A 26463-nucleotide genomic window follows, 5' to 3' on the forward strand; every position below is an offset into this window, starting at 1 on the left:
CTTTTACATATCAAAGGAAGAGGTTTAAGAAAGGATGACGTTGGGGGAACACCTTTGTTTGGGGTTGATACTGGGTATCATCTTACATTCTTGGAGCCAGCGCCCGGGGCTGCACACAGGGCACCGAGGCTAGGAGCAGAGTTCTGACTCCTGGAGCAGCCGACTGGCACACAGAAGAGCCAAATTCAAAGTGTAAAGAGCCACATGTGGCTCGCAAGCTGCAGGTTGCCGACCACTGCACTAGGGTCACATCTATGAGGCATTTCTGAATGTTTTCTTTATAAAATTACCAGAAGAGAGTTCCCATCTTATGGTTCAGACTCAGCTTTAGTTTCAGCTATTACTCCAAAATCTTGTGTAAATGAACAGAATAGCCCCTCTTTCACTCAAAAATAGTCAATGAGGCTTATCTCTGCCATATTTTCCAGTAACTGATTTCCCGGTGTCCAGGAGTGAATGCAAGAGTAATACTCATGGTGACAAGTTTTGTTTTCATCCATGGGCAGAGCACTTGCTTGTTTGTGCCTTGCATAGCTGGAGAGAAGCAAAGGGAACTGAAAAACGTTTTCAACAGTCTTTTCTCCTGGTCTGCATTTCATAAGGCTCAAGCAATCACAGTAGTCAGAAGTGATTTGGGCACATTTACTAAGGAATCTTAGGTGATTTTAACACCACATTTGTCTATAGTTCATATATCTTATTATAGGAAGAATATTGGTGGTTCTAGAAATCAAAAAAGAGAGGCCAGATTTCTTGTCAGACAGTTAAAAGCTTGACTTAGAATTTGTTAACTTTTATGTAGCTTCTCACTTCTTTAATCCATTAAAAAAATCATACACATTGTTGTTGGTATTTGTTATTTATTTGTTATCTATTTATTTCTTATATAGTTATTACTTACAATTACACATATAAAATTAAGGATTTACTTGCATCAAAATGTAGATTTTTTTTAAAGAATATCTGGATAATATCTACAGCTCACAGTACAGAGTTTTGTGAAATACAGTGCCTATGAGAAGTTTCTTATGGTACACAGAAGCCACCGTGCTGCCCTGAAGCACAGAACCATTGTTAGAATACACAGTACTGATACGGGGATGCTCAGACAAAACATTTTGGATGCGAAGTACCTGGAGAGAGAAGATCATTCATTACTAGACTCTATAACCAAACAATTGCCAATAACCACCCCTTCCCAAAAACCTTAATAACATTTCTCAGAAATCCTAAGGTTAAAATTTGTTTATTTTCTAGCTTCAAAAATGTTAAATCTTCTGACAAAATTAGTATTGCCTTAATGGTAGCTATGGAATCATGTGGATTCATTATCTGATGCCAGTCGAATTCCTCAATAGATGGTTTATACAGTTTTGCCACTTCAGACATTGCCGCTAAAAGAAGGTGTGGATAAGTGAATGTGTTCAGCTAATTAATGAACAAAGATATTTCTCTCTCTGTGGGAATGGTCTTACCTTAGCCTATGCTTATTTATTGTATGTGGGGGAGACAAAAGAAGAAATGAGGGCTAGAAAGATAGTACAGCAGGTAGGGTGCTTTTCTTAGATGTCTCCAACCCAAATTCTATCCCTGGAACCAAATAAGGAACCCAAAGCCCTGTCAGATGTGATACCTGAGCACAGAGCCAGGAGTAAATCCTAAGCATTGATGAGTGTGACCAAAAAACAAAAAACAAAAAACAAAACAAATTATTAAACAATGCTCTATTATTCAACTAATCCTAATTGGTGACCAATAAAATGGCAGTTTTAGCAATGGGAGCCTTTCCCCCTACACAGTCCTGCTCCTTCATATTAACAAAGTGGCCAGGAAGCAAACACAATGTGTACTTTGGAAATCTATAGGACACTTCACTGTCTAGTATTGTCTGTTTCTGATCTCCCAGGATTAGTAAACTTTACTTTGCTAGACAGTACATATCAGTACATATATATATAAACACTCAGGTTTCCAAACAGCCAAGATGAAGTTTATTCAAAACAGAACAGGAAAGGAATGAAAGAAAACCAGTTAAGAAATCCTGAGTCATGAATTTATACTGACATCTCTTATTAGAGTTTAGACGAGTATTTTTTAAAATATTATTTGTTGTTTTAAATCTTAAGTAAGGTTCCATAATTTCTCAGATTTGTTTTACAAAAATAATCAAGCCTGGATCTTATTTATTTTTTTCAAAAAGAAAGATATTACCCTCAACTAGAAGTAAAAGTTGTCAGTGATCACAAAGGAAGAAACCCTAGGGGCTGGAGTGATAGCACAGTCGGTAGGGCATTTGCTTTGCACATGCCCTACCCAGTACCAACCAGAATTCACTACCCAGCATCCCATATGGTCACCTGAGCCTGCCAGGAGTGATTTCTGAGCACAGAGTCAAGAGTAGGCCCTGAAAGCGGCTGGATATACCTCCCCACACACAAAAAAAGAAAGAAACCCTAAAATTAAACTTAAAATTAGAGGAACTAGAGACAACATACTGTAGGAATGGCATTGGCTTTGTACACAACCAACCTAGGATCAATACCCAGTATCTCAAATGGTCCTCCATAACCTACCACTAGTGATCCATGAGTACAGAACTAGCAACAATCCTTTAACACCACTGTGTCCCCCAGCTAATAATGATGATTATGATGATAATGATAATAATAAACTTGAAAATATAGATAGAAAGAAGTTTTTAAATTATTATCAAACCATCTTGTGGTATGTACTTTTATTCTCTTAAAGTAAAAGTAGAAATAATTTCTATGTATGACTTTGGGTAGATCACATACCTGAGGAAAGAATTGTCTGCTAACTAAGGATAACAGGTTTTCAGGCTCTAGGCTCAAACTAAATTTTTATTTCTTTTTCTATTTTTGGCGGGGTTTTTTTTCCCCTGTCTGCTTGTTTGTTTAAGAAGGGCTGACCAGCTTGCTAATGAGAGAACAGTGGGTTGTTTTTTCTGTCTGCTTGTTTGTTTAAAAAGGACTGACCAGCTTGCTAATGAGTGAACAGTTTTAATTTAGTTAACTGAAGAAAAGAAACACAGGAGGCGAAAATAACAATATTTCCTACTTTACTCATTGGATCAACTTCCAGAGTTGGCTTTGAATGTCAATTTCTTAGCTAACATACCTAGATTCAAATGGGATTTTCTTTTTCTTTTCTTTTCTTTTTCTTTTTTTTTGGGGGGGGGGTACACTTGGCAGCGGTCAGGGGTTACTCTTGGCTCTAAGCTCAGAAATAGTTCCTGGCAGGCTCGGGGGACCATGTGGGATTCAGGGATTCGAACCAGTGACTTTCTGCATGCAAGACAAACGTTTTTACCTCCATGCTATCTCTCTGGCCCCTTATTTTTCTTTTTGTTCTAGCCATTATGATTTATAATTTTACAATAATGTTGGTGGTAGGGTTTTATTCATAGTACATTCAAACACCAGATCCTCTACCTTAAGTCCCTGCACCATTGTCTCAGGATCTAATCTCCCCTACAGCTCAGCATTACCACTCCACTCCTCATGCCCCATTGTCCTTATCAGCTCCATTCTATAGATCAGTTCTTAAAGTCTGTCTCAAGTGATTTTTAATTATCTTTATGTCTTATCTTCTCAAGGTAGCCTATTCTGATTTTTATTAACTCACTTCTTTTTTTAATTAATATATTTATTTAAGAATCTTGATTATAAACATGATTGTAGTTGGGTTACAGTCATGTAAAGAACACTCCCCTTCCTTCACCAGTGCAACATTCCCATCACCAATGTCCCAAATCTCCCTCCTCCCCACCCCACCCTAGCCTGTACTCTAGATAGGCTTTCTACTTCTCTCATTCATTCACATTGTTATGATAGTTCTCAATGTAGTTATTTCTCTAACTGCACTCATTACTCTTTGTGGTGAGTTTCATGCTGTGAGCTAGACCTACCAGTCTTCCTCTCTTTTGTCTCTGAGAATTATTGCAAGAATGTCTTCTATTTTTCTTAAAACCCATAGATGAGTGAGATTATTCCACTTTCATCTCTCTCCCTCTGACTTATTTCACTCAGCATAATACATTCCATGTCCATCCATGTATAGGAAAATTTCATGACTTCCTCTCTCCTGATGGCTGCATAATATTCCATTGTGTGTATGTACCACAGTTTCTTTAGCCACTCATATGTTGAAGGGCATCTTGGTTGTTTCTAGAGTCTGGCTATTGTAAATAGTACTGCGATGAATATAGGTGTGAGGAAGGAATTTTATATTGTATTTTTGTGTTCCTAAGGTATATCCCTAGGAGTGGTATAGCTGGATCATATGGGAGCTCAATTTCCAATTTTTGGAGGAATCTCCATATCACTTTCCATAAAGATTGGACTAGATGGCATTCCCACCAGCAGTTAATAAGAGTTCCTTCCTCTCCACATCCCCGCCAGCATTGATTGTTCTCATTTTTTGTGATGTGCTCCAATCTCTGTGGCGTGAGATAGTACCTCATAGTTGTTTTATTAACTCACTTCTTATATTCATTGTTTATTGTCTGCCCTCCTCCCATAGAACTAAGATAAGATAAGATAAGGAACGTTTTCTTTTCTGACAGAGCCTAAGCATTAGAACAGAAGTTGACAACTTATGAATGCTAAAAGACCTGTGTGGTTGGTTGGTTGATTTAGGAGCCACTCCTAGCGTTGCGGGGATTTAGTAGTAATTACTTCCAGTTCAGTGCTCAGGGGTTACTCCCAATAATATTTAGGTGATCATTACAGCAGGAATTAAACTCAGGGTTACTGCATGTTAATCATGCATGTCAGTCCTTTTAGTTTTTAATGGCTACTAGAATTTTATGTATAAATCTTTGAAAGAGTATGTGCTAAAATTTTTGTGTTTTAATTCTTTTTTTTTTTTTTTTTGATTTTTTTAGGTCACATCTGGCAACGCTCAGGGATTACTCCTGGCTCTACGCTCAGAAATCGCTTCTGGCAGGCTCTGGTGATCATATGGGATGCCGGGATTCGAACCACTGTCCTTCTGAAAGCAAGGCAAATGCCTTACCTCCATGCTATCTCTCTGGCCCTCTGTTTTAATTCTTAAACTCAATGCCATATAAAATGCAATGACATGTTATTTAATTTAATGCCAAATAAAATTCAACAACTTAGTGGGAAATAGCCCAAAGGACTATAGTGCTGGCAAGTACCCTGAGCATCATGTGAGTGATAAGGACTACTGGGTGTGACTCCAAAATAAACAAAACTTTTTATAGGTTATGTAATTGTAAAGTGGTATTCTTAGAACCATAAATACCTATCAAAATTAGATATTCTTGTATACCAATAGAAAATGCAGGGTCTGAATATAGTGAGTAGAGTATATATGTATTATATGTAGCTTTGGTTTGACCCTCAAAACCCCATTTGATAGCCCAAGTCCTGCCAGGAGTGTAGAGTCAGGAATAAGTCCTGATCTCAGCTGATGTGTCCCAAAAAAATGAAAAAAAAATATGGAAGGAAGGAAGGAAGGAAGGAAGGAAGGAAGGAAGGAAGGAAGGAAGGAAGGAAGGAAGGAAGGAAGGAAGGAAGGAAGGAAGAAGGAAGGAAGGAAATTGTTTTGAAATTATAGAATTTTCATATTGGATGATGTGAAAGCTGTTTTTGTATGTGTTCCCTTTAGCCTAAACTGCTAAGAGCCTAAATTTTGAGTTGTATCTAAATTATGTTCATATTTTCTAATTATTCCCAATAATGGAAAAAATTTTCCAGGACTGTTACCTGAACTTACATTTGATGGCTTTCAAGAGTTGGGGGTGTCTTTATTTTCTTTCCATAAAACCTATTCATTTCTAAAATAGTTAATGTGATTCACTAAGTCCTCACAAGTTCTTTCAACAAATTGTCCTTATAAGTTGTTTTGTGTTTGTTTGCTTTTTCTTTTTTTTTTTTTTTCTTTTCTGAGAGCTAAGAGAAGCATAGAAGTTTACCTCTGACCCTGGAGGATCCTCAGGATTATAGTGCAGCAGCTTCAAGCCATTAGGGTGGCATCCTGCCAAAATGTCTCCTGTGTCTGGATCAACAGTTAAATTATCCACCAAAGTACCCAAGTGTATTACCTATGGACAAAGATAAAATAGTAGGAACACTGTTTTAATTGCCTTCCCTCACCTTACTCTATCTTCTCCTTCTGACCACTGGAGACAAGAACTAATCTTGCATTTCCAAAGATCTTTGTGGAACTTTTAAGAAGTTCTTCTAAAACAGTCTTGTTTGTTTTATTCAAGGAAACATATTCCTAGATAAAGTGTGGGAACTAATCTAAAAGACAACGACTGGCCAGAGTGATATAGCACAGCTGTAGGGCATTTGTCTTGAATATGGCTGCCTGACCCAGAACTAACCTTGGTTACACTTTGATGTCCCATATGGTCCTCCAAGCCAGGAGTGATTTCTGAGTGCAAAGCCAGGAGTAACCCTTGAGCCTTACCTGGTGTGGCCCCAAAACTAAATAAAATAAAATAATAAAAGACGACTAAGGTGTGTAAATAAGACTAGGTATGTTTACCTTTAGTTGAGTTAAATCCCCATTTTCATTTCTTTTTAATACGTGAAGATTATGAACCAATACATCAGCCACATATATATACCTTTGAAGTAAAACAAATATGTTTTGTAAACAAAAGCAAAAAAAGATAATACAACCTCTATCCTGGAGAAGAGACAAACAAATTCTCAATAGTTCAAAGTACAATGGCAATGTTGTTTTAAAACACAAAAATAAAAAAATCTGAGTGGTATTTTTAATATTGTTTGATTCATATATGCATTGAATATAAGATAAGATTAGAAAGTAATAAAACTGGTGTTTCTGAGTGATATATAGGATCAGTTTCATTACTTGGATTTCTCATTTATTCTTTAAATTGAATGGGGTCAAACGAACCTCTTATAAAGCCAAAAGACTATTATTTCTAAGAACTAGTGCTTGAAAAAACTGATAATCATGAAATTCAGTCACAATCTTTTTTGTGTTTGTTTGTTCTTGTTTTTGAGTCATTCCTGGCAGTGCTCCTGGCAGGCTTGGGGACCATATGGGATGCCGGATTCAAACCACCATCCTCTGCATGCAAGGCAAATGCCCTACCTCCATGCTATCAATTTTATAGAGAAAGAACACTTAGAATATTTTCCCACAGGGATCATCTAAAATTATCATCTCCAATTAACATATTGATATTCATAGTATTTTTCTTTTTAACAAGATATTTCCATTTTAAAACTCTCTTAAAAGTTTTTCTCATAATGCTATACTTTGTCTATTACCTTTTCCTCATGGAAAAGTCTGGAATAAGTCAGAAACACACCTTTAAAACAATAAATCTAAGTTGCACTTTCCTCTTTGATAAGAACTTTCAAACATGGGGCTGAAGAGATAGCTCAGCGGTGTTTGCTTTGCAAGCAGCCGATCCAGGACCAAAGGTGGTTGGTTCGAATCCCGGTGTCCCATATGGTCCCCCGTGCCTGCCAGGAGCTATTTCTGAGTAGATAGCTAGGAGTAACCCTAAGCACCTCCGAGTGTAGCCCCCAAACAAAAACAAAACAAAAAAGAAGAACTTTCAAACAACTGAACTTAGCATAAAAAGTTAAAGACCTTGTAACCTCATAAGGAATTAGAAGCAGTACACATTTCTAATGTTTATTTAGTGTAATTTTAGAATCATGTAATAATTTAGAATAACGACCGTATAGTTTTGACTCAACCTCATCTCAGTGGTGGAATCTGAATTGCAAAAAAATGTATGGATGCTTAAAATTACACACCTAAGGGCCAGAGTGATAGTACAGTGGATACGATATTTGTCTTGCACACAGCAGAACTGGTTGATCCCATATAATCCCCCAAGCACCTCCAGTATGAGCTCAGAGCCTCAGAGCCAGGAGTAAAGGTGAGCTAAACTGAATGTGGCCCAACCCACACCCAAAATTTAGTGTGAAATTTGGCTATACTTGATCCTTAGTATATAATCCTTAAAAAGTAATAATTCGTTTTAATAGGAAAGATCCACCGAAATATCAAGAAAGTAGGGTGAGAAAAGTACAAAAAGCACTTACTTTTTGTCTAATGAGACTGTGATACCATTGGCAGAACCAAATCCTTTTGCCACCACTTTGACCTCTCTTGGACTATAGTAAAGCACATAAGTCCACCGTAAATCCAAGATCATCTCAATTGTTGACAAGAAGTTGGTAAAATAGTGGTCTCTGGTTGCATAAAAGTGTTCTGGTTTGAGAACCACAATGTCATTTACACTAAAATGTGAGAGAGAGAAAAAGAAAGAAAAAAACTTGAAATATTCAAACCTTATTGCTGTCAAAATTAGTAAACCTCTAAGTCCTGAATATGTTGATCAAATATGAACTTGTATGGATTAAAGGGTCCCATAGAAAATACATAGTTTTTTAATTATCCTGATTATTTTTCCTTTAGCCATTTGTTATTTCCTTTCTTACAAGCAGAAGTCATTAAAATTATAAAAATATAGAAATAAACTACAAAATTCATATTTGGTGTCTATTTTTGGTCATTGCCAAATGAAAACAAGTCTCAATTTTTTTTCTCCAGACCCCACAAGTCTCAAAATTTTTATCTGTTACTTGTAAATAATGGTTATCAATAGTTGTTAGGTTACACATTATTTTACCTAAAAGATCATCCCGGGTTCCTTTGTGTGTTTGCTTACAACTTGGATTACCTCAAAACAGATTGTCTTCCTTGTAAATTTGGGTGGGACTGGCTCAAAATAGTCTGAGCTATCTGTCTTTACTGCCCCACCCAGAGGTGTTCTCTGTACTCAATAAAAAAGGCAGTTCAGGCAAGCAGTTGGGTTTTCCATATTATGTAGAAGACTGCCAGACTACAGGTGTTTTTCCCTCAAACTGGTTTGATGTTTCACCCTCTGCCTAATTTGGTTTATTTCATGCATGACCTTGATTCAGACTTATTCACCGGGGATTGGAGATACGGCATGTGGGGTGATATTACAAATAGTGGTAGAGCTATAGTTCTTTTTCTCCTACATCAAACTTCAAACTTGTCCATAACTTTGATTTTACGCATAGCCATATGCTTTGCTTTAATCAATAAATTAAAGAGACGTGTGTGTTTATCAAAAACTTCTATACTTTCTGCACACCTATATTCATTTCAGAACTATTTATAATAGCCAGAATCTGGAAACAACCCAACAACAGATGAGTGGCTAAAGAAACTGTGGTACATACACATAATGGAATACTATGAAGCCATCAAAAAGTCATGAAATTTTCTTATACATAGATGAATATGGAAACTATTATGCTGAGTGAAATAAGTCAGAGGAGAGAGAGATAGATACAGAATAGTCTTACTCATCTGTGGAAAATAATAAGAAATAAAAATAATAAAAATAAAAGATGGTATGTCAATAATACCCAGAGACAATAGAGATGAGGGCTGGAAGGACTGGCCCAAGTTATGAAGCTTACCATAAAGAGTGGTGAGCTCAGTTAGAGAACACTAACAACTATCATGACAATGGTAGTGAGTGAGATAAGTAGAATGCTTATCTTGAATATAGGAATATAGGGAATGGGAGAGGATGGAGATTGAGGGCATCGGTGGTGGGAAGGTTGCTCTAATGAAAGAGGGTGTTCTTTTGTATAACTGAAACCCAACAATAAACATGTTTGTAATCATGGTGCTTAAATAAAGATATCATTATTTTTTTTAAAAAGGGAAGTGTGTGACTTCAATAAGACTAATAGTTTATGGTCCACCACACTTCTTTGACTCTTTCACAGTACCCAGCAAAATTTCTGCTCATAGAGTATAGTCCTCCTAGAGTCTTGTAGGACTCAGAGTCCTACATGTCCTTTGACAAAAGGAAAATTTGTAGTATTGAGCATATAAAGATGTTAGTAATTCTCTTTTCTGGAATAGTGCTTAACTCATCCTGACCTTATTTCCACAGAACACAGGTGGTTTTATGCACTATTCTTTTTAATTTATATCCTTCAGTACCATCAAAATGAGGCAAGTTTATACTCTTATCATCAATAAAAAGTAATAAACAGTTTCCACTTCGTAAAATAGATCACTTTAAAAATGTGTTATAATGTATTGCTAGAGGCCCAGAGATAGTATAGCAGTTAGGTATGCACCAACTTGGGTTCATGCCCCAGCACCGCATGCTCACTTTATCATCACTGAGTGTATTTCTGGAGTGCCTCGCACATCTCTAATGTGAGCTGAATTATTTTTGGCATTTCAGGGCTTAAAAAGTATCACACGATGGAAGCTTAGATTGACCCAGTGACCCAGTTGTCCAAGAAGAATCAGGGATTCCTGAGTACCACTTGGGTGTCACCTCCAAAAGTTTTTATTTTCAGATTAAATTTAAGGAAAAACAAATTCATACCTCAGGAGATAATATGAGGTTCTGATGTATAATGACTTTCTTAAGGTCAGTTTTGTGTGTGTGTGTGTGTGTGTGTGTGTGTGTATGTGTGTGTGTGTTAGCCAATGTTTAAACTCAACTCTCATGCATTTAGGAATGTACTTTGCTGTTGAGCTACATCTTGAAGCATTTCTTTATCTCAAAACCCTGACACCATAGGTGAAGTTTCCTCATACTTTGTTTCCATCTCTGTTCTGTCCCATAAAATACTTAGTAAAGGTGCGTATGTCCTCTAAGATATGTAGATATGTCCTCTTTCACCTTCACCTGCCCTGTTCTAGAAGTTATTTAACCACTTCCTCATAGAATTTGACCCACAATTGCAGCATAACAGTTCTTGATGTCCCATTTATTATGAACTTCTTGGATCCTCATTGGTATCCAAACACAGGATATCACTAGACTTACTTAGACATGCACAACCAGAAATTTGCTGGAAGCCATGCCCTTTGACAGAAATTTTAGAAGTTTTGGAAGTCAGATGGAAGCTGGAGCTTTTAGTTAAACTTTTCTCTTGCTCTAAAACAAGGCCTATATTGCTTACTAGAGAACAACCCAATTATTTCAGCTATATAGCAATAGTAGCCAACTAGACAATGCATTTGATTTAGTGTTTCCCTGTGTGAATAAAATAAATTGATAAATGAGTACCACAAACTCGGTGCCTAAAACAAGAGAAACTTGTTGCATAGTTCTAAATGCCTATAAACTAAGATGTTGAGAGGTGCATGCGACTTCTGATCTTTCTATTGGAAACTCTATCTACCCTTTTCTCATTTCTGGTATCCCCAAGCATCACTCTCTATCTTCACATAATTTTGTCCATATGTGACTTCTTACAAAGACACGAGTCATATTATACTAAAGCCCCATGGTGTTAATGAGTTCATTCTAATGATGTACATCCACAAAAAATCTTATTTCCAAACAAGGTCGCATTATGGGATACTGCGGTTCTCATTTAAATATGTTATGGGGGAAAAGAATTCAATCCGAAAATCTCCCTTTGCCTTCTTCAGGCTTATTCTGCATTTTGTGTTTTTAATCAAGGTTACTGTAAGAGAAATTCTTCCCATGAAGTGGTTTATGGCATCTGGTCCTCACAATCATCAGATAGCTAACCCAGGTCCATGAAAATAATCCCCCCCTTTTTTTTGAGGAAACTGAGACACAGATCAGGAGACTTGTCCATAGATACTCAGTCACATTCTAGCAACTCTGGTTGCAACTATGCCTCCAGTCTAGCACAACGCATCATGGGAGAATTCGACAACCTTAATTTTCCTTATTTTCTACTTTGCTCTGCTTTTGTTGACCCCAAATTCCCTAAGGAGAAATTTTTATGTAATGTTAAGAGAGAAGAGGAAAGAAGGTGAATCTCTTTGTCTTTTTTTCTTCTTTCTTATTCGTCTGTTTCATGAAAAACATAAGTTCTATTTTTTTTGGAATCTCTCTTTAACTATGGAGTCTCTCTCTCTCTCTCTCTCTCTCTCTCTCTCTCTCTCTCTCTCTCTCTCTCTCTCTCTCTCTCTGTCTCTCTGTCTCTCTCTGTCTCTCTCTCTGTCTCTCTCTCTCATTTTGGTTTTTGGGTCACACCTGGAGTTACTTTTGGCTCTACACTCAGAAATAGCCCCTGGCAGGCACAGGGGACTATATGGAACGCCGAAATTCAAACCACCGACCTTCTGCAAATGCCTTACCTCCATGCTATCTCTCCAGCCCCCGAGTCTCATTTTATAAAAAGCAAATTATTTTTTGTCTGTTGAAGCCTTAACACAGGTAGCTTATTTTTTAAAACAGTTCTTTTTCCCTACACAATAATAAAGATGTTCATAATTGCAATATAAAGCTTCACCTTTGAATTCATATGGGTCTAGCTTTATACTCCAGCTCTGCCACTTACAAATTACATAATAGTCAAACATTTAACCCAAGACTTCATTAAATCTCAATTTACTTAGGCTAATTACTAAAAGTTGTTATGAGATTAACTTTTTAGGCACAATGTCTGGCACAGTAATGCCTAATAAATGGAATTTTAAAATAGTGTAGGTGCTTTTTAAAATGTCTTTGCCCCTTAAAATGTCTTTAAAGCTCTGATTAAACAAAGGAACAGCTAATTATGAGGTTGGTTGTTACATCCAGTGGGTGTGGTTTTCAAAATAAAAACTACCAAGGCAACTAGGATGTTGATGTTGAAAGAGGTATTAAGTTACTGTGGTAAAATGGATGGGATTAGAGCTGAGAATCAAATTGAGAACCTTTATAGGATTAAAATGCTTTGTATAGGTTGAAGGATATAAGAATATTCAATACTTATTACAGCAATTTCTGGTGAGGTGCTAGGTAATGTCACCATGTGAAGTTTAGAAAGATGTAGGGGATAAAATGCTACGAAACAAAAGTTTTAAAAAGTTTAATGAACCAAAATCAAAAGTACACACTTGAGGTGTGAATAAATAGAAACACAAAATACCTTAATTCATACCTTTGGAGAAGTTCGTGTTTTATGGTCTTTAGATGTGTGATAGAATGTTGTTGTTCCTCAAATTTAAATATTTCCACAGTGGATGTCATGTGAGGATGATTCACAACATAAAGATACACAGTATGGTCTAAAGGGGGGGTAAGGATCATAAATTACAAGTTTGTTTCTTTTACTACTATTCTTAAACTCGACATAGAACTTAGTCACTTTAAAGGATTGTTCTTACTTATTTTTTATTTGATCACCACACCTTATAGGCAAATCAAACAAATAGCAATGTTTTCATTTTATTGAAGAAAAGAAATTTCAGAAGATAGATGTTAGCAATTTCACTATTACCAACCAACTAGTAGATCCAAGCACAGGCAATAAATTTCACTCTCACTGGCTTGCATACCCTTCCTACCAGGAAGATACAAATCTGCAGAGATATGTAAGTGTTAATATGAAAACAAATAGATGAACATTCCTGAGGTTTGTTAATACTCAGAATCGGTTAGTCCATTACTCTTTCATTTGTCATGCCACTAGATTTATTACATATTGCTATGGCAAACTTAGCTAGATGACTTTTTCAAGAGCTCTTATCTTGCAATGTAGGCAAATATTAAAGGAATACACTTTCAGCAAAACTTTGTTTGCACCCACTTGTTGCACCCTGTTGAAGGACCACCATGGGCAACCATATTAACACTTATATATCTCTGCAGATTTGTATCTTCCTTAGAATATGTATCTTGACATGTTTTTTAAGTACAGAGTGAAATGAGCCATAACCATGAGTTGTGGAGATTATTAGGCTTGAAGGCTCTGGGAACACAGACATTTTGTCTCACTCCAATAATGGTAGTTAGTTCTTCACAGATATTCGTATTTTGGTCTGATTAAGCTCTGTTCAGGCCACATGGCCTGAAAGAGTAACCGAGATTGAATTTTAGCCTTCACACTGCTGTTTGTGCAGACATGCTTGCTGGACATGGAATAAGCAATATATGTGCTTTCTCTGACTATTTATTTGTGTAGGTGTCTATTGAACCTAATCTTTCATATAAATTATCTATAGTAAGAATGCTTTTGTCCTCTAATGAATTAATCTCTATTTCCATGTTCCTTAAAAATGAAATACTTTTGGGGCAGGCGAGGTGGTGCTAGAGGTAAGGTGTCTGCCTTGCAAGTGCTAGCCAAGGAAGGACCACGGTTCGATCCCCCAGCATCCCATATGGTCCCCCCAAGCCAGGAGCAATTTCTGAGAGCTTAGCCAGGAGTAACTCCTGAGCATCAAATGGGTGTGGCCCGAAAAACCAAAAAAATAAAATACTTTCAAAAATTACAAACATAAGACTTTAGATTATAAAACTCAGAGTAGAAGGTAGGGTAGGGGGTGTTGAGTAGTAGGTGGCAAAAGTGAAGTGGTAGCCTAGAAGGAGGTGATGGTGGAGGGTCTTGGACACTTTGGTGGTGGTGAGTGAAGGGTTGAGGAACAACCTTCCTACATAAATATTGTAAATTTTATACTGTTGCAATCACATTACCTGCACTATAATGAAAGAAATAATTTTGAAAAACATGGTATAGCAAGCATTGTAAGTTTAATTATCTATTTTCATAGATGTATATCATTAAATATATTTAATTAACTAAAATCCATTTATTGATTAAACTAATTAAATAAATAAATTGGATGTGCATAATTAAATAAATTTAAATCAATAATTATTAAATGAACTTCCTCTTAAAATGATTTCACAGTGGATGTGTAAATTAAGGGGAATAGTTAAAAAAAAACAAAAGTAATCCATGATAATATATTCAGTTTCTGAAAGCTGAAATATAACCTGTAAACTGGTTCTCTTTCAAAAACAAAGCAAACATATTTTATCCAACCTCTAAACTGCAATTAAATAGCTCCAGTTTAATCTGATCACTCAATATTTCTTCTCCAAGGAAGCATTGCAGATCCCCTTATATGTTAAGCAAAAAAAAAAAAAAAGTCAAGTTTACTGAGTTATTTTAATAGAATTTAAATCCTTAATATTACCTGAGTAAAGAACATATGACTAGAAGCCTGATCTCCTGAGTACTAGCTTTGGAAGTACCATTTACTAATGTTGGAAGTGAAGACCACTTAACTGTATTTCTCAAATTCAATTTCTTCATTTATAAAATTGAGAGTTAATAAATTTCCTGCCTGTGTCATATGGTTTATTAGTTTATTCATTTAATACATATCTTTAATCTTCAATACATATATTTATTTTAATTTTGGGATCACACCTGGCAGTGCTCAGGGGTTACTCCAGGCTCTGCGCTCAGAAATCGCTCCTGACAGGCATGGGGGACCATATGGGATGCCTGGATTCAAACCACTGTTCGTTCTGGGTCTACTGTGTGCAAGGCAAACGCCCTACCGCTATTCTATCTCTCGCCCCCTTTTTTAATTTTTTTTTGCATAAAACATCTTCTATGAGGAAAATACTATCTTAGACTCTGAGAGCCCTGCAATAGACAAGTGATTTATGTTGCTTTTATTCTAGAGATGAAGATAGGAAGAAAGTAAGGTGAAGTGAAAAGAAACCTTTATAGACTTGCATCCACTTGAAGAGTAGCAATTAAGTTTGGATCTCAAGAAGGTAGTCCTTACCTAGCAACATAGTGAAAGGAAAAGAAGCCTGGCATCTTTTATATAAAGTTTTAAAACTTAAAAACTTAAACATTAATAAACAACATTCATTGCTATTGTACTAATATCAAAAGAAACAATTGTAAGCATCTTACACTAAGTACTTTCTGAAGAAATATAACTATTCAGAACAAAATGGCAGAAAGACTTCTCTACAAATTTGCCGTGCAGTAACTTTGTAATACTTTGTAATACAATTTTAACAATATTCAAACCAAGTTGTCTAACAATAATAATAATAATCTTAAAGGCAACATTAAACTAAGATTCGAATAATAAGGAAGATAACCAGGAGTGATGAAAGAATAGTCCAGAAAGAAGATCCTACATATACCAAGGTCAAAGAATGTAACTGATTCAGAGTCAAAAAGAAATGTGGTATCAGTGAGACCATATTGTGTGTGCCCAGATATCAGAATGTAAATGGTAGTGATTCAGAAGCCAAACCCTTCTGAGGGTTTGGGGTTTAATTTCAGACTAATGACAATAAACCAAAGAGTTTTCATAGTGAGTGAAATAATATAATCAGTTTTGCACACACACAAAAAATAACTCTTGTTTATAAAAAATAGATTAAATAGTGACCGGAGCCTGGCACAGTAGTAGGGCATTTGCCTTGCACGGGGCTGACCTAGGACAGACTGGTTTATCCCCGGGCGTCCCATATGGTCCCCTGAGCCTGCCAGGAGCGATTTCTGAGCGTAGAGCCAGGAGTAACAGGAGTAACCCCTAACTGTCACCTGATGTGGCCCCCCAAAAAACAAAAGCATTAAAAGTTTTTTTTTGTTTGTTTGTTTTTGTTTTTGGGTCACACCAAGCAGCGCTCAGGGGTTACTCCTGACTCTACGCTCAGAAGTCGCTCCTGGCAGGCTCGGGGGACCATATGGAATGCTGGGATTCGAACCACAGACCTTCAGCATTCAAGGCAAACACCCTTGAATGTTATCTCTCCGGCCCCCACAAAAGGATCAAGTAAAAGTGAACGTGCAGGTGCTGAGAGGGTATTTGCCTTGCAGGCGCTGACCCAGGTTCAATTCCCCAGAATCCCATATGACTCCTCAAGCCCTCCATGAGTGATTTCTGAGCAGCAGTCAGTGCTCAGCACCTGAGCACTGCCAGGTGTGGCCCAATTCCCGTCCCCCACCCCCCCGCCAAAAAAAAAAAAAGAAAGAAAGAGTGAAGGTATCAGTCAGAGGCACCAGACAATCCAGGGAAATATGTTAAAGCTTAGAGTTAGATGGTGGCAGTGTGAATGAAGAGAAGTAGAGAGATATTTCAAGTGCAAATTAAACAGAATGTTTTGTTTGGTTTGGTTTGGTTTAGTTTTTGGGTCACACCCGGCAGTGCCCAGGGGTCACTCCTGGCTCTTTGCTCAGAAATCGCTCCTGGCAGGTTCGGGGGAACCGTATGGGATGTCAGAATTTGAACCACTGACCTGCATGCAAGGCAAATGCCTTACCTCCATGCTATCTCTCTGACCCCTAAACAGAATGTTTTAATGAATAGATCAAATGAAGTAGAGATAGTGTCAAGTTTAGACCATTTTATTATGGGAAATAAATACATTACATTAAAAATACTTTTTTTAAAAAAATACTTTTTAAACTACAAAACAATGACAGATTGTTGGGTGAAATTATCTTTTTGGCTTTGTTTTGGGGTCACATTGAAAGATACCCAAGGGATATTTTGATTTTATACACAGAAATTACTCCTGATGGTGTTTGGGGGACTATGTAGGGTGCAGAAGATCAAACCCAGGTCAGGAATATGCAAGGAAAACATTCTACAAGTACATCCTGTACTATTTTTCCAGTACCCAAGTGAAGTTACCTTTCAAAGAGGGACTGCCTAAGAAAGTAAAGCAACTAAACAAGATTTTGGAAAAATATTCCATCTGCTTAATAAAACCATATTCGAGCCTTTTATTTATTTACTTTGGTTTGGGGGCACACATCAAGAGATTCTCAAAGTCTACTCCTGGCTCTGAGCCATATGTAGTGCAAAGGATTGACCTTGGACTCCTAAACGAAAAGAATGAACTGAGCTCAGAGAACTAACTTCCTAGCTCCTGTTCAAACACTTTAAATAGAGCTCATTTATTTTAAAATAAACAAATATGTACTGACATCGACCAAATAAATTGTTGTAAACAAGATTAGAAATAATAATTAATTGAGTATTTTATATCACAAATATTATTTTTATATCAAATTAGATATTCTTCCATCCATATTCATATGGATAGTTGGCATGAGTAGTTTATTTTTCCCTCATTCCCCCTTTATTATGCATTCAAGCTTTACCTTTGTCGATGAAAGTACTGATCCCATGTGGATTAAATGATGCTTTGTCAAAACCATCACTGATTTGTAATGCCTGTGCTTTTGGGTTTTTTTCATTCAGATTGATCAAGAAGATATGTCCCGGTTCCTCTGGTGCAAAGCTTGGCAATCCTGGATATTTTAAACCCTTAATAAAAACAAATATATATATATATATATATATATATATATATATATATCAAAGTCAACTTTGTCAGAGAATAGCTTAAATTCCAAATTCTAACAAAAATGTTGAAAATGGTACATTTCTTTCAGATCCCTGGAATTATTTATATATCACTATTGCCACTATAGAATCTGGGAATTACTGATGTCTTCTATGTCCCTGAAGTAGGAATATATATAAAGGAAGAATCCATATTCAAAATGTTAATATATATATAAATATATATAACATATATCAAAAAGTGTAATGTTATATATAATGTATATCAATGTTATGAATTGTTATACACTTATAACAAATATATACAATACATGCTATATATGTTATATATAATACATCAAAAGTATAACATGTATCAACAGAAATTATATAATGGTTATGGAAAAGCATAATATATATCAAAAAGTATAATATATAACATATCACAATATAATAAATAACATAAAACATATAACATATCAAAATATATATCAAAAAGTAAATGCAAAAGACTAGGTTGTGGTACTTTGTGTGATTATCTTGGTTTGTCTGTGCCTCATTTTAAAAATGACAAATTAAACTGTGTGATTGCTAAGTTTCTTTATAGAATTTGCCTTTTGTTATTGTTGCTATTTGTTTAATAGGGGGTTACACAATCTGGCAGTGCTTAGAGAAGCATCAAACAAATGAATGATGAAAAGACACTACAAGGAGCAATATCTGTGTACCTCCTGGACAGAGAGGGAAAATCCCAAGATAAAATACTATGATTAAATAAAATATGATTAAACAAAAACAAAAAGATGAAGCAGGAAAACAAAAAGTTACTCTGCCCAAAGTTCGTGCCCAGCTAGAAACAGAAGAATTAAAAAGTTATTTGAACAGGAAAGTGAAAGAAGAAAGCATGAAAGAGAATGACTACTTAAGTTTGCTTTGTTGGAGATAGCTTTATACGAAAACCACCTAAATATTAAAGATTCAGGGGCTGGAGTGATAATACAGCGGGTAGGGAATTTGCCTTGCATGTGGCTGACCCGGATTTGCTCCCCAGCATCCTATATGGCCCCCAAACCCCCAGCATGCCAGGAGTGATTCCTGAGTGCAGAACTCGGTGGTAAACGTTGTGTGGCTCAACAACAACAAACAAAACAACAACAAAAAGATTAATTGGGTCAGTTGTTCTCAAATAGTGGGGCGTGCCCCCCAGAGGGGGGGTTCAAGGCTCCGTAAAGGGGGGCGCATTGGACCTCGGCAAACACTGTCATAACAAGCTCTGTATGTCTCTGGAGCTGAGAGTTGCTGTGTCCTGCTTCAAACCCCGCTTTGGAAAGCTATGCAATGCAAAACGTGCTGATTGTAGCCATTAATCCAGACATCACTTCTGATTAAAAAATCAGCTCAAATTATTTTATACATTTTTATTTTGCAGGTTAAAGTTTTTTTTAATAAAGATACTATTTACAGTTGCATGGAGGGTGCGAAAAAGGTTTTCTTCTTCCTAGGGACCATGACAGAATATAATTGAGAAGAACTGAATTAGGCCAATAGGTTTACGTCTTTCAAAAGTACATGTAACACATTCTAAACAGAAAGCCATTTTTACCTGTCAATATTTGGTGTAAAGAATCCTTCATTCTCCACTCTATACTATTTTGGGTATTATCACCAAAAGTACTGTCATTGAGTTGGGCCTTGTCACACAGGAAGGTAAGGTTATTTGGGAAAATATGCCCAGATTACTAACAATCCTGAAAATGTTGGATGTAGTCTTAGTGGTTTAACAGCAATTTCATACAAATAACTCCTCATAATTACAAAGACTATACACCAGTCAAAAGCCACCATTGAAATTAATATATCTACATTCATAAAAAAAATAATGCATATTGGGCTGAAGAGATAGCACATCAATAGAGCATTTGCCTTGCACACGGCCAACCTGGAACTGACCCGGATTCAATTCCTGGCATCTTATATGGTTCCCTGAGCCTGCCAGGAGCAATTTCTGAGTACAGAGTCAGGAGTAACCTTCTGAGCACCACTGGGTGTGGCCCAAAAAGTATATTATTTTGTTCAAAACATTATAAAGTTGCCCAGCTTTATTAAAAATGAATATAAAAGAGCTAGTCTTATAGAATTTACTTTTATGACTTATTTTGTTTCTATAGAGATGCCTGAAAAGTTTCAAACAAATTTTCTTCAAATATTAAAATGCCACATATTAAAATTATTTTTAATTAGACTGGTTATACTGGAAGTACCATGTTTTCATCAACTACTTAAATACATTAAATCTTGCATTTCTAGTTATAATATTAAAATTTGGAGTTTATTTATTTTATAATAAATACAGCTACAAAATTGACCAGTTTTCTTCCATATTTCTTAATCATTTATAAATATATCAACTACCTTGTATCTTCACTTATACCCTTATTTCTACTTGTGGTTCATTTATATTATCTCCTTTCTACCTTATTTTCTGTCTCCCTCTTTCTTATACACATGTGTATACATAATAATTCTATACTTGATCCTTAATCACCTCATCCTATATTTGGGGAGTCCATATTTATCTCTGTAACCCTACTTATATTTTGTGAAAGTAGTCTATTGATTTCTTTTTTTTTTTTTTGTGGTTTTTGGGTCACACCCGGCAGTGCTCAGGGGTTATTCCTGGCTCCAGGCTCAGAAATTGCTCCTGGCAGGCACGGGGGACCATATGGGACACTGGGATTCGAACCGATGACCTCCTGCATGAAAGGCAAACGCCTTACCTCCATGCTATCTCTCCGGCCCCTAGTCTATTGATTTCTAAATCTCATTAGAAAATTGACTTTTCTTAGACAAGTTGGCACTGAGAAGCCGTCAAAGAACATTCCTCATTTAAATTATTTAAAAGAATCCAGTCTGCCATCATCAACTCATCTCATCTTCTAACGGAAATACTCCTTCCCCTTGGATTATAGCTGTCTTATCAAATATCCTATATTCTGGTTCAGTTCCTATACAAAGTTAGTCTAAATTCATTTTTTAAAAACTACAATTATATTCCCAATATTCAACCATTCAATACTATTTACCAATATTCTGTTCATTCTATAATCTATTGCCATTAACCAGTACTTGCTATAAATTAATTTCATTACCTTTCACATTTATTATTTTCAATAATTTTCAATTAATTATTTTAATGTAATTATATTTTATATTTATGTATAGTAGGCATTTTTACCCATTACTTGTATAGGAAAAATGTCATTCAACAAAAGTCTCCTCTAATTCCCTTCTCTTTTTTTTCTTTCTTTCTTTCTTTCTTTCTTTCTTTCTTTCTTTCTCTTCTTTCTTTCTTTTTCTTTCTTTCTCTCTTTCTTCATTCTTTCTCTCTTTCTTCTTTCTTTCTTTCTTCTTCCTTCCTTTCGTCTTCCTTCCTTCCTTCTTCCTCCCTTCCTTCCTTCCTTCCTTCCTTCCTTCCTTCCTTCCTTCCTTCCTTCCTTCCTTCCTTCCTTCCTCTTTTCTTTCTTTCTTTCTTTCTTTCTTTCTTTCTTTTTTCTTTCTCTTTCTTTCTTTCTTTCTTTCTTTCTTTCTTTCTTTCTTTCTTTCTTTCTTTCTTGAGGTTGAATGCAGATTGGTCTACTATAAGAATGGCTGTCCCAGCTTTTTTGTTTGTTTGTTTTCCATTGGCTGAAATAATTGATTTCCATCATTTTATTCTAAACCTGTGTCTATTCTGTACTTGTATGTGTGTTTCTTGCAGTCAGCAGAAACCCAGTTTTTGCTTTCTAATCTAACTATTATGTATCTTTTAATGGGAGAAGTTAGTCCATTGACATTTAAGGAGATTACTGACAGAGAGGGCTGTTGTATAGTTGTATTGTGTAGGGTGGTTGTTGTTACATCACAGGTTTGGATTGTGTAATTCATCTTTGAGTAGATCATTTAGAATCGGTTTTGTTTGCTAAAATAATGCAAGGTTTTATTTTGTTTGAGAATGTTTTTAGTCCTCCCTTCCATATAAATGAGAGTTTTGCCGGGTAGTAGACTCTAGGTTGGAAGTTTTTATCATTCAGTCATTTAAATATGTCATTTCACTGTCTTCTTGCTTGCAATATTTCAAATGGGAAATCTCGTTTGATTCTTATGTTTCTTCCTTTGGACTTGAGGTTTTTTTTTTCTCCCTTATTTCTTTAAGGAGTTCATCTTTCTCTGTTTTTTTGCCATTTAGACTACTATATGTCTTGGTGTTGGTGTATAAGGGTCTAGTTTATTGGGAACTCTTTTTCAACTCCTGGATTTGCACCGGAGCCTCTTTCCAGAGGGTGGGAAAGTTTTCTGCTATTATTTCCTTGACCACCTGTTATTCCCCTTTCCCTATTTTCTCCCCTATCTTATATTATATAAATTGTATTCCTACAATTTATAGATCATTTCTTTTGTCTTTGTTCATTAAATACTTCCCCCCACAATGCTTTACCTTTTATTTCTTTATTGGTTTCTTTGTCATTTTTAATTTGTAGTTTTTCTTCAAGTACTTCTATGCAATTCTCCAACTGTGTAATTCTGTTATTATAGCTGGCTAAGATGCCTTTTATTTCCTTTAATTACATTTCTATGGATTCTCTCATTTTCTATAAAAGTTCTTAGCATTGATTGATTTGTTCATCTATGGATTTTTTGAACTTGCTGGCTAGTGATTCCTTGATTTCTTTTGCCATGTCTTGCATTGCTGCTTTTAGATCCTCATCTATTGGGCCCCTGCATTTTGGTAGACATGGAAACTTGCTAGTATTTCTCTCCATATCTCCAGTTGTTAGTGTCTTCCTTAGTTTACCCATATTTCTTTGCATTTGGTGGTTTGGCTTGATGTGTAATGCCTTCATATTTCAGCCCTCTTTTGAAACCTGTGACATGGCATGGGCCCCTTTTCTGGAGTGTGGCATTAGGTAGGTATGATGACTGTGGTCTCTGAAGTTTGGCCCCGCCCTCAAGTCTCTGCCCTCACTACCTGCAAGAAGGCATAGGTTCCCTCAGTCTTTCCCAACTGCAGAAGGTTTCACCTCTTTCTTTACCTGTCAAAAGGAGTGGCAGAGGTCAGGGCCTGGGTCAATTTCCCACACCTCCTCAGATAGTGGAGTGGTTTACCTCTGAGCGCACCTGTCCCAGCCCCAATGTCAGAGCACAGCCAGTCTGGTAGGGCCTGGGCCAATTTTCCCCACCCTCTACCTGTCAGTCAGTGTGGTTCACCTCTGAGCCCAATGGCAGAGAACCGCCAGTCAAATCGGGCATGGGCCATTCAGCATATTTTATTTTTAGCCAATGAGAGCATAATAGTGCTTTCCAATATCAGGCCATAAAGTTCAGGTTCTAGTCCTACTTATCACTAATAGAAATGGTATTTTCAAGTTCAATGATACAATAATGGTAGAACTGGAGGAGGCGGAAAGTCAGAAACAGGTAATCCCACACCGCTTTCATCTGAGGGTAATTTTTTTCTTTTTGGTTTTTCGGGCCACACCCATTTGATGCTCAGGGGTTACTCCTGGCTAAGCGCTCAGAAATCGCCCCTGGCTTGGGGGGAACCATATGGGACACTGGGGGATCGAACTGCGGTCCTTCCTTGGCTAGCGCTTGCAAGGCAGACACCTTACCTCTAGCGCCACCTTGCTCGCCCCCATCTGAGGGTAATTTAAACATAGAGAAACAAAGGTCTACATCACTCAGTTGATGTAGGGCAGAAATCTGAAGGCATAACACTCCAAGCCAAACAACCAAATGCAAAGAAATATGGGTAAACTAAGGAAGACACTAACAACTAGGGATATGGAAAGAAATCTTAGCAAGTTTCCAAGTCCACCAAAACACATGGGCCCAATTGATGAAGGCCTAGAAGCAGCAATGCAAGCCATTGCAACGGAAATCAAGGAATCACTAGCCAGTAAGTTACCATTCTTTTTGTGACACTATAAAAAAATTGGCAGTAAAGAATATTGCTTTGGAAGAAAACTCAGGGCACAGTATCACACAACTTGTCTATTTGGAAGTATATGAGAATCAATGCTAGCTATTGGGGGAATTGTTCTTGAAATAGAAGAGACATAATATGGATACATATGGGATATTGATAATAGACTTGGTCTTGAGGAATTATTACAATGAATTAAATAGTCCTGATAAAAAGATTCATTTGCTGGGTTTTCTACATAAGGCTTTGGTGTAGATTTGTGGAGAACATTTCTTTTCATATCATTGACTACAAAAAGAGATATAAGTATTTTAGGTTCTGAATAGAATACTGGGATACATGGGTAGGCACTGAAATTCTCCACTATTCTTAATCACCAATACACATATTCAGTAAACATTCAGACACCTACATATTCCAGGAAGTGTGTTAAATACTGAACACGCAATGAACAGTTCAAAGTACTAACTTCAAAAAGCTTGAAATGCAGGAATGAAGCAACAAGCAATCAATACAATGTAATGAGTAAGAACCTTGACATAAAAACATGAGAAACTATAGAAGAGAAATGTCCTCCAGAAAGACTGTGAGTAAAGAGAAGAGATCTTTTCAGTAATTAAAAAAAGTCACAACAGTAAAAATTCACATAGAACTACCAGAAATGCTCAAAGATGAGAGTAACCTTACAGATATAAAGAGAAAAGTGAAAAATCTAGGATAAGGAAGAAAATAGCTCCTGGTACCTTGAAATAAGCTAAAAAAATATATTTCATAGAATGTCTAATTCAGCATTGTCCAAAAAGTTCTAAGTTGACATGAAAGGGCAATATGAAAAAATCACGAATAAGAAATTTAATTAATGACAATAGAGATAGTTTTAAAATAATCAAAGATCACCTTTTCTCTCTACATAAGAATGGTTTGTTAGTTTACAAAAAGATTTCCATTACTTAAAGCTTCATGCTAACATTTCTCATAGAGTTATTTGTACTTAAAATCTCTACTTTCTTTATAACAATAATTCAGTTTCTGTAACACCAGTGAAAATAGAAAAAAAGCATAGAGTAGAGACCCCATCTATTATTTATAAGCAGCAAAAACGTCATCTAACTATAGAACACACAGGTTTATCAATCTACTGAAGAATCTAAATTGACAATAGAAAATTTAAGAGGACAACAACAAAACATGCATGACAAGTTAGCTTTAGTTTCAATTTTGGAGAATACCTAAAGAAATAATATTCCTCCCTCTCAGGTACTCCCACACATACCATCATCACAAGCAGTTTGAAATATAAAATAAATCTTGAATATAATCTACATAACTAAGAATTGAGAAATTCAACCCATCAAAGATTATTATGTGTACTCTGTTTAGCAAAAAACATGTAAATTTAAAAACCTATTATATTTGTTAAACATATTATTAAATATAATTCTAGGAAGCAGAATTTACAATGAAAATAAAGTTAAATCCACATGTTCAAAATTATAGAACCCATTCAAACAGAAACTAATTTAACAAATACATAATTTTCAACATTTAACAATTTATACATTCTGACTTGTTGAAAATAAATCTTTCCTATAGCTCTCCAATCCTTCCAAACCCACAAGGATGGTCTTGACAATAAAATATAGGTTATTCTCTATTATTTCTCTTTAAAAGATACAGAATATCAGGCAGGGAGTCCAAGGCAAAAATAATGCTAATATTTTGAAATTATTAATATGGTTAAAATTTGATCCCCAAGTATTTACCAAGATGCAAATATAAAACTGGCAGAGAAAGAATATTTCTAGTTAGCAAGAAGATGACTAACATAAAATGAAGTTCAGTCAACTGGGGCAACAATAGTAGTATACAGAAACAGAAAAAATCTGAAGACTGTACAGGAATTGAATGGAAATAAACATACATTTATTGAGATACTGCTTAGTATACAATATCTATGGGGTGTTTCCGGCCATGAAGCAGGCAAGTATGAGCATTCATGTAATGTTCTGAGATTCTTTAAAATCTTGTTTTGGCTTTATAGTTAGCTGATTTACCCAAAGATAGGATGAGGGGTCCATCTGGCAACTCAAGTTGGCAACATAATGTACTATCTATAAAGTTATTGACAGGAGAATCCATAAGGCATGAAGAATACTTACAGAGGATATAAAAGCCAGCCCATTAGGAAGTATTTCAATATCTTCAGAGCCATATTCTGTAAAAAAAAAAAGTGTAACATCAGAAAGATACATATATGAAGGCTTAAAAATGATTCTCTTAATGAAAACTTTTAACTTTTAAAAAAAAACATTGACTTGGGGCCAGTGTGGTGGCACGAGTAGTAGGGCGTTTGCCTTGCATGTGCTAACCAA

General features: G+C 36.0%; 1 protein-coding gene and 1 pseudogene across 1 annotated transcript in view; one reads left to right on the forward strand and one right to left on the reverse strand.

Moving 5' to 3' along the window:
* Positions 1-903: 903 nt before the first annotated feature.
* PON3 (paraoxonase 3) overlaps positions 904-26463 on the reverse strand; it is a 40212-nt gene continuing 14652 nt past the window's right edge. The window contains exons 3-9 of the mRNA XM_049784829.1: positions 26251-26306; positions 17946-18111; positions 12960-13086; positions 8088-8285; positions 6541-6622; positions 5963-6091; positions 904-1133 (exon numbers count right to left, since the gene is read on the reverse strand). Of these exons, the coding sequence (XP_049640786.1) occupies positions 975-1133; positions 5963-6091; positions 6541-6622; positions 8088-8285; positions 12960-13086; positions 17946-18111; positions 26251-26306 (917 nt within the window). The 3' untranslated portion in view covers positions 904-974. The remainder of the gene's footprint in view (positions 1134-5962; positions 6092-6540; positions 6623-8087; positions 8286-12959; positions 13087-17945; positions 18112-26250; positions 26307-26463) is intronic.
* LOC126012738 (ribosome biogenesis protein NSA2 homolog) lies at positions 18213-19930 on the forward strand (annotated as a pseudogene).

Source organism: Suncus etruscus, chromosome 1 (assembly GCF_024139225.1).
Source record: "Suncus etruscus isolate mSunEtr1 chromosome 1, mSunEtr1.pri.cur, whole genome shotgun sequence".
Lineage (NCBI taxonomy): Eukaryota > Metazoa > Chordata > Mammalia > Eulipotyphla > Soricidae > Suncus > Suncus etruscus.